We start from the raw sequence: 15582 nt of genomic DNA, 5'->3' as shown, positions 1-15582 counted from the left end.
GTTCTATGTTTGTCTGCTGTGTTATCTTTGTTTAGATATCAACGAATGTTCAGCAGCATACGGTCAGCTGTGCAGAAATGGGCATTGCCTAAACAGCATTGGCTCCTTCCATTGCCTGTGTGAGGATGGATATGATCTAACCCACGATGGGAAGAACTGCATTGGTATGTTATTTTTCTCAATGATTTTTTTTACACTTGTATATCTTAAAATCATTTTCCCGCTCTCATTTGCAATACTTACAGATGTGAATGAGTGTTTAATGCTACCGGGAATATGTGCTCCCGGAACATGCCAGAATTTGGACGGCTCTTTTCACTGTATCTGTCCGCCTGGTTACATTGTACAGAACAATCAGTGTGTAGGTACGTGCCCTGCTTTTAAAACAGCATTTTGTGTGGAACATGTTTTACTCTATGTTGTGTTCATTTTTGTCTATTTTTATTCAGGTTTTAAAATGATGTAAAAGTATTATCTTCTTCTTTTTTTTCTTCTTCTTCTTCTTCTTCTTCTTCTACTTCTTCTTGTGCTTCTCTCATTTGGGGATCGCCACAGCAGATCATCCGTCTCCATACCCCTTGCTGTCCTCTACATCTGCCTCTTTCAAACCAACTACCTGCATGTCTTCCCTCACCACATCTATAAACCTCCACCTTGGCCTTCCTCATTTCCTCCTCCCTGGTGGCTCTATCCTCAGCATTCTCCCACCGATATACCCCATGTCCCTCCTCTGCACATGTCCAAACCATATGTAAAAGTATGAGCTACAGGACCAAATACTGTATTTCAAACAGCAATTGATGATTCATTTGTCAAATCTTTTCTTTTACTGGTGATTTAAAACTGTTCTTGATTTTTTTTATGATTGTTTGTATGAGTTTTTGTTGTTTATTTATATTATTGTGTTTTATATCCCACTCTGGCACTGCTGTATCCATCCCTTGCCAACAATTTGTAATCAGATGATCTCATGACTATATAAGTTCATTTAACTTGTGTAAACCCCTGTGTTTTTTGCTTTCTCAGACGGGAAGCTTTTTTGTAAGACAGTAATCTAAATAGCTCTCTATTTGGTTGTGATGACTATCTTCACTACCTTCTAACCCTACCAGATGAGAATGAGTGTGAGGAGGACCCCAACATCTGTCTGTTTGGCTCATGTTACAACAACCCTGGCAGCTTCCACTGTGTGTGCAAACCAGGCTTTGTTCTCTCGGAAAGTGGACGTCGCTGTTATGGTAAATCAGTCTAATATAAACAAATGTCAACGTGACAACAGTGTTTTATGAAAATGGTAAAACCCGATTTTAAACACACGTATTTTATCTACCGTTTACTTTATAGATATGCTGCACAAAATATGCAATACAACGCAAGCGCTTTTGAGCTAAAATATATTATTTTATTTTTAACTTCGATAAACAAGACAAAATTCACTCTATTGGTTTTAAGAATACTTTTACTGGTGGATCAAATAAGTAATACAAAATACAATAATACAGTAATACAAAAAACAAAATATTGTATTAATTATATATATATAAAAAGTTGAATTTTTATATTTTCTCACTGAGCAACTCTTTTTTCAAATGTTCAAATCCCATACTGATTAAGTGAGGTTAAGCCAGTGTAAAGCAACCAGTTCAATCTATTATCTATAATCTTTCCTTTTTTTAGACACAAGAGAGAGCTTTTGCTTCACCCGCTTTGAGAATGGAAAATGCACCAGCCCTCAGCCTTTCAACACCACCAAAGACAAGTGCTGCTGTAGCACCATGTCCAACGAGGGCTGGGGCTACCCCTGTGAACTCTGCCCCAAAGAACATGATGGTGCCTTTTTATTTTTACACAGATCTGGTTCTTATTAATTTCACAAATGATATAGTATCTATATATTACACTTTTTTCTATTATAGCTGGATTTCAGGACCTGTGTCCTTTTGGTTATGGAATCATTCCAGGGATTGGGGATACAATCATTGGTAAGAAAGTGACTATTTCTAAATCAGCATTAAAGGGTTTTAATCCAGCCAAAATTGTTGCTCTGACTCCAAAATATTCACACGGTTTCAAAAAACAAATGTACCTTAATGGTTTTCTTTTGTGTGAAACTGTTAAGCCCAGGTAATTAGAGGGTTATTTTTTAGTCAACATTTTTGCCAGTCTTTGTAACAATGTCAGAGCTAGCCTAACCTGATGGACATTACTTATACATCACATCAAAACTTGTTAAGGTACATGGGGGTTTGTAATCATCAGGCATGTACATTTATTTTCGTTTTCAGTAGTTTTTCTGGCTCTAAAATATTTAAAACTAAAATAGTAATGATTTAAACATGAAATTATATGATGTGCAAAATCTATTTATCTACTAGAAAATGTAGAACATTTTAAATCTACTTCTATAAATTAGATATATATATCTGTATAATGTATCTCTATACATATTAATTGGTGTGGTTCTTGGCAGCTATTTATCTGACCCTGACTTCAGCAAAAAAAAATGCAGGTTTGCAGTGACATAGATGATTCTTTACCTGGCATCAGAAAGAATGTTTTGCAGTGCTGAAGACAAATTTGGCAGTATTTATAACAGGGAGAATGGAATAGAATAGTGGTATGGTATAAAAATGCCTAGCAAGTATATCACATGATGACATTAGTTTGCAACCGTTGGAACTGAAACTGTTTCCATTTTCCCCCCTGTATCCACTGGATAATAATGGCAGATATGAATGAATGCGTGGAGAACCCAGGCATTTGTCACAATGGCCACTGCATCAACACTGATGGCTCCTTCCGCTGCGAGTGTTCTACAGGCTACACACTCAATTACACTGGAATACATTGTATTGGTGAGAAAACATTGGCGTGCATTTTCTCTAAAGTCATTATTTACTGCAATTACTGTCACGTGTAATGAGTGGAGACTCAAATGTTAAGAATCAAAGAGTCAGTGTAAAGATCAGATCTCAGGCAAGCAGGCTTTAAACAAGAAAGTTTATCATCAAAAATTAGTCAAGAGAACTACACTAATCAGGCATATCGTTATGACCACCTGCCCCATATTGTGTTGGTCCACTTTTGCTGCCACAACAGTTCTGACCTGTCGATCATTAACAGCATTAAGTTCTTTAGCAATTTGAGCTACAGGAGCTCATCTGTTGGATCGGATCACACGGACTAACACTGACTCTCCAAAGACTACAGTAACACAGTACAGCTAAACACAGATAGGATGACAAACTAAAGACTGGACAGTAGTGGACACAGAACAGGTCTGAAATAAAAGCAGAACATGAGCAAATGGCATTCATTACTATGGAAACAGTGAAATCGATTGGAAAAAAATAATACATTTAAATGCCATTTATGACGTTTAACATATGGCATGTGATTTGGTGCATATTTAATTGTTCATGCAGATGTTGATGAGTGTGCGGTGGGGAACCCATGTGGAAACGGTACTTGCACTAACATGATGGGTAGCTTTGAGTGCAACTGTGAGGAAGGATTTGAGCCAGGGCCCACTATGACATGTGAAGGTGATATTAGTTTTATTCTGTTTTTTCATCTGTTGGAAAATGATTACGTTTCACGACATTCAATTGCGAGACTGTTTATCTTTATGCTACAGATATAAACGAATGTAGGCAAAACCCTTTGCTTTGTGCCTTCCGATGCATCAATACATTCGGAGGATACGAGTGCTCCTGTCCATCTGGCTACACACTCCGTAATGATGGGAGAATGTGTCAGGGTAGGAGAATAACACAAAATGATGGTCATTTGAGATTTAAATAATTAGAGTGTTTTGGAAAATATTTAATTTAAATATTTAATTGAGAAGTAAAAAATACGGTGTTTTCTTACTTCTTGCTTTTGCACTGCAGACCTGGATGAGTGTGCAGAAGGTTTACATGACTGTGACACCTGGGGTATGAACTGTAAGAACCTCATTGGAACCTTCATGTGCATGTGTCCTCCTGGAACGGTGCGCAAGATGGATGACGAAGTGTGTTATGGTCAGAACTCTTGTTTCTCATCTGTTAAGTGACATTAATACTATTTGCAGACTTACTTAAATACATATGCATTTCATTTGACCTTGAAGGTTTTTTTTGTCTCTTCCACTAGATGAGAACGAGTGTCGCACTAAGCCAGGTATTTGTGAGAATGGCCACTGCGTGAACACTATAGGCAGTTACGTGTGTGAATGTGGAGAAGGCTTCCAGCCTGACTCTACACGCACTCAGTGCCTTGGTAAGCTTTTTCTGTTTTTTTTTTTTTTTTCTTTAACGAGCAGAAAGTTATTATTAAACCCTTTACAATTAAATACAAATTATCCAAATCATGTTTTTACACATTAAAATCACATCATAATATCTTACCATAGACTACAGACAAGGCTTCTGTTTCACTGAGGTGCTGCAGACCATGTGCCAGATGTCTTCCAGCAGCAGAATACCCAGCACCAAATCCCAGTGCTGCTGTGATGGTGGGCGTGGCTGGGGGAACCAGTGCGAACTTTGTCCTTTGCCAGGCATGCTCAAGTACAGAAAACTGTGTCCACATGGGCCTGGTTATGCCACAGATGGCACAGGTATGCTTAAGATTTATAGATTTGTTTATTTACATCTCGTAAAAACAGTCATTCGGATTCAAGATTTTTATTTGTCACAAAAACAGTTATATGCAGAATACAACTTGCAGTGAAATGTACGCGTTATGTACACACCAATTTTTTTCACTTTACTCCTTTATATATACAGTGAGGAAAATAAGTATTTGAACACCCTGCTATTTTGCAAGTTCTCCCACTTAGAAATCATGGAGGGGTCTGAAATTGTCATCGTAGGTGCATGTCCACTGTGAGAGACATAATCTAAAAAAAAAAATCCAGAAATCACAATATATGATTTTTAAACTATTTATTTGTATGATACAGCTGCAAATAAGTATTTGAACACCTGTCGATCAGCTAGAATTCTGACCCTCAAAGACCTGTTAGTCTGCCTTTAAAATGTCCACCTCCACTACATTTATTATCCTAAATTAGATGCACCTGTTTGAGGTCGTTGGCTGCATAAAGACACCTGTCCACCCCATACAATCGGTAAGAATCCAACTACTAACATGGCCAAGACCAAAGAGCTGTCCAAAGACACTAGAGACAAAATTGTACACCTCCACAAGGCTGGAAAGGGATACAGGGAAATTGCCAAGCAGCTTGGTGAAAAAAGGTCCACTGTTGGAGCAATCATTAGAAAATAGAAGAAGCTAAACATGACTGTCAATCTTCCTCAGACTGGGGCTCCATGCAAGAACTCACCTCATGGGGTCTCATAGATCCTAAGGAAGGTGAGAAATCAGCCCAGAACTACACGGGAGGAGCTGGTCAATGACCTGAAAAGAGCTGGGACCACCGTTTCCAAGGTTACTGTTGGTAATACACTAAGACGTCATGGTTTGAAATCATGCATGGCACGGAAGGTTCCCCTGCTTAAACCAGCACATGTCCAGGCACGTCTTAAGTTTGCCAATGACCATTTGGATGATCCAGAGGAGTCATGGGAGAAAGTCATGTGGTCAGATGAGACCAAAATAGAACTTTTGGGTCATAATTCCACTAAACGTGTTTGGAGGAAGAAGAATGATGAGTACCATCCCAAGAACACCATCCCTACTGTGAAGCATGGGGGTGGTAGCATCATGCTTTGGGGGTGTTTTTCTGCACATGGGACAGGGTGACTGCACTGTATTAAGGAGAGGATGACCGGGGCCATGTATTGCGAGATTTTGGGGAACAACCTCCTTCCCTCAGTTAGAGCATTGAAGATGGGTCGAGGCTGGGTCTTCCAACATGACAATGACCCGAAGCACACAGCCAGGATAACCAAGGAGTGGCTCTGTAAGAAGCATATCAAGGTTCTGGCGTGGCCTAGCCAGTCTCCAGACCTAAACCCAATAGAGAATCTTTGGAGGGAGCTCAAACTCCGTGTTTCTCAGCGACAGGCCAGAAACCTGACTGATCTAGAGAAGATCTGTGTGGAGGAGTGGGCCAAAATCCCCCCTGCAGTGTGTGCAAACCTGGTGAAAAACTACAGGAAACATTTGACCTCTGTAATTGCAAACAAAGGCTCCTGTACCAAATATTAACATTGACTTTCTCAGGTGTTCAAATACTTATTTGCAGCTGTATCATACAAATAAATTGTTAAAAAATCATATATTGTGATTTCTGGATTTTTTTTTTTAGATTATGTCTCTCACAGTGGACATGCACCTACGATGACAATTTCAGACCCCTCCATGATTTCTAAGTGGGAGAACTTGCAAAATAGCAGGGTGTTCAAATACTTATTTTCCTCACTGTATATCTTTAGTGCAAAAGTGTTACTCAGATGTGAAGTGTGTTTGAATTTATCGTCACTAAACCTTAAAACAGTGGTGAATGAAGTACACAAACCATGTACTTAAGTTAAAGTAGAGATACAGTAGGTAAAATATGACTCCAGTAAAAGTAAAAGTGCTCAATTTAAACTTTCACTTGAGTAAAAGTACAAATGTACTTAAGCATCCAAAGTACTGTGATTTATTATGACTATAATGTTCCTATTACCATCTTTGTCACAAGATTCTCTGCTTAATCAACTTTGACTAATGTTACTCTCAGCACACCAAACTATTAATAGAATGATATTAATGAGTCAAACACTAATTGATATCGATTAAAATGATCATGAGCCCAAAACCTTCATATTTTAGTAAAGTACAGATATGCAAAAAAAGCGTAGTAACAAATTACATTTACTTTAGTAATGTCCACCACTAACTTTAAGATTACCCTCATGACTTCATGCAGCTAATCTTAGTAAATATAACCTCTGAACATCTTGAAAGCTAATGGTACACTTTATCATCCACAGATATCGATGAGTGTAAGGTCATACCAAACATATGTAAGAATGGCCAGTGTATCAACACTTTGGGTTCCTTTAAGTGCCACTGTAGTCCAGGCTACACAGCCACCATTACAGGCACAGCTTGTGTTGGTAAGACTCTTAAGAAACTCTCCGATTTTATTATTCTCTGAAATATAGGTTCAGTTTTATTGTAATATCAGAGTACAAGTAAAGAGACAATTATACTTAGTCTTAAAATGCCAATTTTTATTATCTTTTTATTTGAAGACTTGGATGAGTGCGCAATGTCTCCAAAGCCATGCAACTTCATCTGCAAGAACACAGAGGGCAGCTATATGTGCTCCTGTCCACGTGGCTATATCTTGCAAGAGGATGGCAGAACATGTAAAGGTGAAAATCTTGCCAAAAATGTTCTCAAATTAAAGTCCTATAATGGTGGGCCACTCGTGACTAGACAACACATCCTGTCTGTCCTTCACCTCAATAATTGCATAACAGCGTTCTTACTGGCAACAGTTGAGATATGATTGCATTTTATTGCAGCGTGATGACAGAGCAGTCATCATCACAGTAATCATTGTACCAAATCTGGCCTTCTGTCTTATAACAGAGGACGTTCCTCTATGCTGTTGCAAGGCCTTACATGTATTGTGTGTTATTAATATAGTGTCCAGTATAACCTTTGATATCAACACAGCTTGTAATATCTCAGTGTCACCAGGGACTCAATTATACAACATTTAGAACTAAACACTGAAGAACTTATGTCTCATTCATTTAGAGTAAAGGTTTTGGGTCATAAAACTATTTTGTTGATAATTATAGCATAATGATGGCCATCTGTTTCCAAACCGAAGTAAAAGAACAGATATTGCATACAGACATTGGCGTCTAGAGTAAATTGTTTTACAACTAGCTTATTTTAAAATGGACAAGTAATATAACCCACAAATTTAATGCCATTAAACAACCCTTTGCTAAAAAATTTATGGGTAAAGTAAAAAAACAACAGTCAAAGGGTTCAAGCTGTTTGCTGTGGAAGTGAACCAGAATTCTCCCAGAATAGTGTCAGTACAGGGAGTGTTCGGCGACGGAAACATTATATATATTTATCACATAAATAAATCTATGATGTCAGGTATGTTTTTGCATTTTATGCATTCGCAATAGATCAGAAATGCAGAACAGGAATATCAGATCAAATCGGGATTAAATGTATCATTTAAGAGAGAGATGATGAACTGGTTAATAATTTCATCCTTATGCGTTCAAGATTTGGATGAATGCCAGTTAAAGAGGCACAACTGCCAGTTTATGTGTGTTAACACCATCGGAGGCTTCGCTTGCAAATGTCCTGCAGGCTTTACACAACACCACACTGCCTGTATGGGTAAGCATGCAACAAACAAAAACACATATGTGTATAACTATGCAGAAATATGTAAGGATTGCCATTTATCTGCTTTATTGTTGTGTATTTCCTCGTACCAGATAATAATGAGTGTGCTGCAGAGCCCAGTCTGTGTGGAGCTAAGGGCATTTGCCAGAACTCTCCAGGCAGCTTCAGCTGTGAATGTCAGCAGGGCTTTAACCTGGACTCTACAGGCCTGCACTGTGAAGGTAAAATTATAATGTGAGTGGAAGTGGTATTGTGTGTATAGAGTGAACTCATTGAGTACACGCTTTAGTCAAAGAAAAGAAGGAGAATGCTGTCATTATACAGTAGTTACTCAATACCAGTGATGCACTGTGTAAAATATGACTCCAGTAAAAATGCTCCCCTCAAATTTTCACTTGATTAAAAGTATGAAAGTATTTGCCTTCAAATGTACTTAAGTAGCCAAAGTACTATGATTTATTATGGCTATAATGTTACTAGTATCATTTTTTAACAAGGCTCCTTGCCTCAGTTTATATGAAAAGACACTAATGTTACTCTTGGCAGAACAATCTAATGATATTAAAGAGTAATTTTATTACAATTATAATGAGCCCAAAACCTTCTTTCAACTACTTAAAAAAAATAGCACAAATAAGGTCACGGGTGTTGTGGAAAGTTAGAGTCAGTTTCTTCCATCATTTATTACTCGTAAAATGTTCTGCTTGTTGTTAAACTGACACTGAACTGTGTGCTCGTGATAAATAGATACCAAAAAGCAGCAAACGACACAAGATGAAAACGGAGCACGTGCTCGACCCTAATCGGTGGCTTGCTGCGATGCGAGACTGACCAGTTACATTTTAATCCGCTTATAAATAATAAAAAAGTGATTTTGCAAAATTGAGTTACATTATACGAGGTGGTATTAAACCGTTTAGAGACACAAGGCTGCATGCACAGTCACAGGGAGCACTGACCTTCAGTGTGCCAAAAGACGTCATCCTGTGTACATGGGAAGCTGTGCAAACGTGAAATTATGCGTGAAACTGGGCAAATCTGGCACTGTCCGCATGCTCCTAAGGACTTTGCCCTCTTCTTGAAGATGAAGATCCACCTCAAAGGTGGCTATTTAACCACCATGGCGTAGATCCAGCAAAAAGAAGACTTTCAGGACACAAGTGGCAGGAACCCTGAAAGCTCTGTATTGCTGCGCAAGGAGATTATTTTGAAGGTGATAGTGTGTAAACAGAGATAAATAAAGTACTTTCTTATAAACAGAGCTAGTCTTGAAACTTACTTAATACCACCTCATACATGTTCAAGCATTTCATTTAACTTGCACACTGAATATTAGATTTCTGCACAATTTGTAAACATATTTAATTTATTTGTAGTTATATTTACATATACGTTTACAATACTGGAATAAAGTCAGTTCCTCACAAAGGCATAAGTTATGCTTCGATGTGCACGCATTCCTCTTTTGATTATCATAGGCTTCCTCACATGTGGCTTCACTTCTGCCAAAGAATGAAAATGATTAGCATTCAATTACTCACTTGCTTAGTAATGTGATAAATTGTGTTTTTTTTTCCATGCACACATGAACCTCTTGACTCCACAGTTATCAAGGTGGGAGGGTAATATACTCATTTATCTGTATAAGTTCTGTCATAACTGTCCAAATATCATGTATTTTACTGCACAGAATACCCTATTTATGTGGATTTAAAGAATTAATTCACCTTAGTAAAGGTTTTATGGATATAGGATTCTATTCATGCACCTCAGTCTAAGTAATTGTGTTCGAAATAGACAGCTATGTGAACCACATTAACGAGAACAGGTCAGTACGACAAACTGTTGCTCATGTGATCGGAAGTGTTAAACATCTGTGCAGTCACATTGGGTTGGAGATCTTTTCATACTCATGAACTCTGAGACCTTAAACTGTGTCCAACTAAACACATTAAAAGCATGTGACAGAGGATTTCAGCAAAAGCATTTCAGGAGCTAAACAGTTTATATGAAAAGCTGAACTTTGAAAGACTTTGAATGTTCAAAGTGTCAAATAAAAGTCAAAGCTTTCAGTTTTATTTCATTAACTTTCTACTGATGACTTTTCTTTCTTAACTCAACAGTAATCTGGCAAAGAAATTTTGCTGATATAATATTTATCATATTCTATCATTTATTTAAAAAATAATAATTATTATTATTTTGTAATAAGTCACATAGAACACCTGAATTTACTCGATTTCACCTTGATGAAATGAGCCATGAAGCATTTACTTGCTGTTTCACATATTAGCCAAGATTGCAGCTACGTCTGTTGCGTTCTGTGAAATGTGTGGGATGAAGAATGAACTGTTCAGCGGTAACAGACCCTCAGTCTTCTTTAAGTAGATCAGAAACCGCTGTACTGTCACAATGCCAACTATCTTCAAGCCAAATCAGGTTCCCATTAATATTTCACTCCACCAATGGATCCATGCTTGCAGTGGCTCTAGAATCTAAAAAGGCTCTTTTGTGTTCCCAGAGAAGGTTTTGGTTCCTCCCTACGTTTCTATGAAGTTGTTAGAATACCACAGGACATCTGTGAAGCAGGAAAGGAAGCACTTGTACCACATCACAGGCTAAAACGAGTCCACATTATTACAGCTGTGCAATAAAATGTTGGGTTATAATATGAAAGACTGATGGCATGTAGAAATGGGTAAAGTGGATTATGTGGATTTACGTGTAACATTTAATCTCTGTTGTGGTATGCGTGCGTTCATGCATACAGCAGAATTTAAATATAACATTCGAAAGCGTGCTCACATTGGCAGAATGTTAGAATGATCCTGCAAATTATTTTGCCAGTACCTTCTAATTAATTTGGTTAACATATTCTTAAATATAGTATAACTGAAACCATAGATGAATATAAGAACAAAAAAAGGCCTAAATGACCTCTACAATGCAGAGCTGGTTATTTTGTATTGCTGTTGTTGTTTAATATCTTTTATTTGGCCTTTTTTTTCTAGATGTTAATGAGTGTGACAGTAATCACAGATGTCAGTACGGTTGTGACAACTTTTTAGGGGGTTACCGGTGCAGTTGCCCCAAAGGCTACACCCAGCACCACCAGTGGAACCAGTGTGTTGGTTAGTATCACAATAAAGTGAAGATCCATTGTGTTTTTTCTTCTGTGTATATGTGTGTATTATAGTATTCCTTATAGCTGTGTGCTTCAGATGAGTATCTTGCAATCGGTGGTGATGTTCACGCTGTTATATGTTTGTAATTAGGAGGAGCAACAGCACCATCTATGGGATAGTGACCGCATTTTTCACAAAAATAAATTGCACAAAATATCAGTTACTGAAACAATTTAAAGTATGTAATGACTATTGTTGACAGTCAAAAAGAAATCAAGTGTCTGTATTATAGATGATAATGAGTGCTCTACTCGTGGCACCTGTGGCACGGCGTCGTGTTACAACACGTTGGGCAGCTTCAAGTGCGCCTGTCCACCTGGATTCAACTTCGAGCAGCTCTCCAGCAGCTGCCAAGATGTGAATGAGTGCTCCTCCTTTAAAAACCCCTGCAACTATGGCTGCTCCAACACCCAGGGAGGCTACAAATGCAGCTGTCCTCCTGGGTACTACAGGGTTGGCCAAGGGTGAGGAGGGCATGTGGCATCTGGGGACATTTGGGCTCAGGGTGATATTACTAGTATACCACATGTACAGGGCAAATACTTTTGAGTTATTTTACTTTTAGACATAAAAAATTACACACGTTTTTCAAGCATACACTAACACTTACTATGTGGTTACTGATACTGATGGTTATTATTTAATGCTGGCGATACTGAGGATGTTTGGGTGGGTGTGTACAGGCACTGTGTGTCCAGTCTGGGCTTTGGAAAGCATCCGCTTGGATCTGCCAGTGCAGCAGGAACAGTGGAGGATAACAATCTCTCTCCTGAAGGCTGTTATAATTGCAATGTGAACAGACCAAATAAGAGAGGAATCTGGAAGAGACACACCATCAACCAGTCTGAGGAGGTAAAAGAAATTAGAATTATACCGCAGATGCTGTATATGATATCTATATTTCATATCTTAATTTATTTTCTGATGTTTTTGTTGAAGATTGAAGCCTGGCATGTGCTAAACTGATTTTTGAGTAACGCGGACATGTGCAATGTTGTCCATCACCTCAAAGGCATTTTAGACACTGGTTTAGTCTATAAGGCAATTGTGCTCATTACTGATTTATTTTCAACTGAGATTTTGAGATCGACACATTTTACTTTACCTCGTTTTTAATCTGTGCAGGAAGCTCCAGTAGACCTGGACAGTGTGGACATGGATCAGCCTTTGCTACTGGTAATCAACAGATCCCTCTGCACCCACAACCACCACATCCTGGAGCTGGTGCCTGCCATCAAACCCCTCGTTTATCACGTCACGTATAACATCACAGGGGGCAATCAGGACGACATCTTCCAACTCAGGCAGCTCGAGGAGCTCAGCTACCTGCACTGCATGCCTGAGAAAGCGTTTCCAGGGTTTTATAATTTGATGATCAGCAGCTCTCCACTCTATGATCATGCAGAGCTGCTGCAGTTAGAGGACAACAGGGACAGAGACTACCTCTCAGGTGAACTAGGGCAGAACCTGCACATGAAGCTGCACATTATATTACAGTAACACAACACTGTGCCGAACTCACATACCAAAAAAACAGCAGCTCTTCTCTGGGAGAATTTGCCAGCAGTGGGTTTGATAGATCAGTGTTTTACATTTTACTCAAGTGCATAAGTTTTATTATCAGGGGATTTCACGGTGCTATTAGAAAACATGAACTAGCTCTAATTACGGGTCACATCTTCCCTATATGAGGAGCCATAGCTTTGTACATGCTTTCATTCCAATCATTATTGAGAAGCTTAAATCCCACTTTAACACCAATTAAAGACAATTCTTATAAAAAAAGCACATAATAGATTTTAATGTAATATACAGTAACCCATGAAATATAGTCCTGACTTGCCAAAGGTAGTTGTGTTTTTACTAGTTAAACACTCAAAGTGTATATTGATTAATGTAATTATAGGTAGCTTTTCTTTGAAACTGATTTTGTATTTATTATAATTTTTTACGTTTATTTGGCTAACAAAAGTATTGAATAAATGTATAATTGCTGATTAATATTATAAGCAAAATGATAAAAAATTTCACCAACAAAAAAATCAATCAAGATTGTTCTGTTTATATACTGTAACATTGAAATACAATTTGATATTTTTTCATACAGAGTTCACTTTTTAGTCTTTAATACTGTATATACTATTGGGGGCGGTTGGGGGGGGGGGCACAATCCTGTATTACATTATAGTATTACCTTTTTTATTTATTAGATTTTTTTGCATTTATTCAACAACGTAAAAGCAACTGGAATGGAAAGTGACTATCCATCCACTATTACTGACAGTCAGATCCACAATTAGAACAGGGATCTCAGCTACTGATAATAACATGGCTGTTGGTGCCAGATGGCCTGGATTGAGGATTTAAGGAACGACTGATAAATTCACAAAAATGTTTTACGCAGAAAAGTGTAAAAAAAAACAAGGAGAATGTCCAGACTTCATTCATTAGTTTGTGGTCAAACCCAAATCACTGCTTTGTAAAACAGTGTTAAGGAGAAAAGCAACTTAGAACATCACCATTCTTTATCCAGTCTACCTGCAAACCTTCCATCAGCCCATGCACACTGGTGTGTGTCAAAATATCAGCAGCTTCAAGAATACCCTATAAAATCCGATCTGCTTCTCACGTTTTCCTTTGAGATTAAGCTAATTAACTCCAAAAGCTCATTTTTTCTTAAGTATCAATTCTTGAATTAACGTATAAAATAGTAATAATCACAGGGATTAACTGATGCTATATGTAAAGGAAAAAATGTATAAAAGAAATTTAATAATAATTGAAAAATATATGTGCATTTGAGTTCATATGCACGGGTTTATGTTTAAACATAGTAAAAAGATATTAAAATATTCTTAATTATTCTCACTTGCATAAGGGGGGGAAAAGGGGAGGATTTACAAGGCAGAGGACGTTATGCATAATTAAGAACAAAAAAGAAGAAAGATTGAATACAAGTTTGTTTATTATTATATTTTATTATATGACAAAAGTGAACAGTATTCTGTGGTTTTAGAATAGAGTTTAGTTCAGTATTGTCCCAGATTCAATTAGGATACAGAAGCAAGTAAATTCAGCATTTTAAATTGCAGGCAGGAATATTACAATATTGAAAGCAGGATTTAGTGTAAATTCTGTTCAGTGATTTTTATTTTTATTTTTATAAGCTGTGTAGAAAATATCTTAAAAAAGCTTAAAGAGTTAAGTTTGAGTATAATATTTATTCTGTAAAAGTAATGGCATTTTTAAATAAAAATAAAAAATATACTGATAATGTAAACTCTTTAATTAACGGGATATAGGAAATGGGTAGTGTGAGAAAATCCACAAATATGTAAACGTTTCATTTCATTTATATTTTTTTGTCGTCCCTCAATTCATTTCCATTTCCTACAGCCTCTTTCCTAATACCCTCATAATCACATACGAATAGATGACTATTTATAGAAATAAAATTGTACATTTATAAATAAAATGTTTGAACAATTTTCTTTTGACTGTTTGACATTTATTTCACCATTCAGTCCAATGTGACATTTTAGTCATTAACTCTCTGGTCTCATTTGCATGGTCTCATTTGGTCCTCATGCGCCCTCTATAGCTGATACTATATTACTACATGAGCTTTGAACAAAAAAGTTCCTCACTGTAACACACGATGGCAGTGTTGTTCCACGATGTAAATGAACAAACGACGGCGATTATAAAATGCAGCATAAAATACAGAAATGTTTTACTCGGTGTTTACAGTTGGTTTTTTTTGTTTGTTTTATTTATTGCAATAAAGATGTACAAAGTATCGGTAACCTTAAATGTTAAAATGTTAGAAAAATCATTTATGACAATTAACAGTACAATATATATCAAAACATTACTCTTCCAACTGAGATCCATTAGATCCACCCTTTTCACTTGAGCTCGTTTACTCACTTGCCAAAGCTCTTCTTCAAAAGGCATAGAAAAGATAGAAATCCAGACAAAAAAAAAAAAACGGTTTTGAGAAAAACAAAAAACAAAACAAAAAAAACAAATCAACATGCAATTAATTTAAACCAAAAAAAAAAAAAAAAAA

At 37.1% G+C, this 15582-nt stretch overlaps 1 protein-coding gene across 2 annotated transcripts in view; it reads left to right on the top strand.

Moving 5' to 3' along the window:
* Positions 1–14455, top strand: part of fbn2a (fibrillin 2a) — a 61090-nt gene extending 46635 nt beyond the window's left edge. The window contains exons 47-65 of one of the 2 annotated variants that reach the window (XM_083568064.1): positions 36–164; positions 246–365; positions 1113–1238; positions 1678–1830; positions 1917–1982; positions 2730–2855; positions 3426–3545; positions 3638–3760; positions 3894–4025; positions 4138–4263; positions 4397–4603; positions 6930–7055; positions 7194–7316; positions 8200–8316; positions 8418–8546; positions 11337–11456; positions 11743–11974; positions 12194–12362; positions 12636–14455. In XM_083568064.1, the coding sequence (XP_083424190.1) occupies positions 36–164; positions 246–365; positions 1113–1238; positions 1678–1830; positions 1917–1982; positions 2730–2855; positions 3426–3545; positions 3638–3760; positions 3894–4025; positions 4138–4263; positions 4397–4603; positions 6930–7055; positions 7194–7316; positions 8200–8316; positions 8418–8546; positions 11337–11456; positions 11743–11974; positions 12194–12362; positions 12636–13010 (2819 nt within the window). In that variant the 3' untranslated portion in view covers positions 13011–14455. Of the gene's footprint in view, positions 1–35; positions 165–245; positions 366–1112; positions 1239–1677; positions 1831–1916; positions 1983–2729; positions 2856–3425; positions 3546–3637; positions 3761–3893; positions 4049–4137; positions 4264–4396; positions 4604–6929; positions 7056–7193; positions 7317–8199; positions 8317–8417; positions 8547–11336; positions 11457–11742; positions 11975–12193; positions 12363–12635 lie in introns of those variants that run through there. The other variant, XR_014537794.1, reaches the window with a different exon arrangement.
* Positions 14456–15582: the final 1127 nt, after the last annotated feature.

This window comes from Silurus aristotelis (assembly GCF_946808225.1).
Source record: "Silurus aristotelis genome assembly, chromosome: 18".
NCBI classification, from domain to species: domain Eukaryota; kingdom Metazoa; phylum Chordata; class Actinopteri; order Siluriformes; family Siluridae; genus Silurus; species Silurus aristotelis.
The sequence above is the reverse complement of the archived record's forward strand: the minus strand, read 5'-3'. Positions and strand labels throughout refer to the sequence as shown.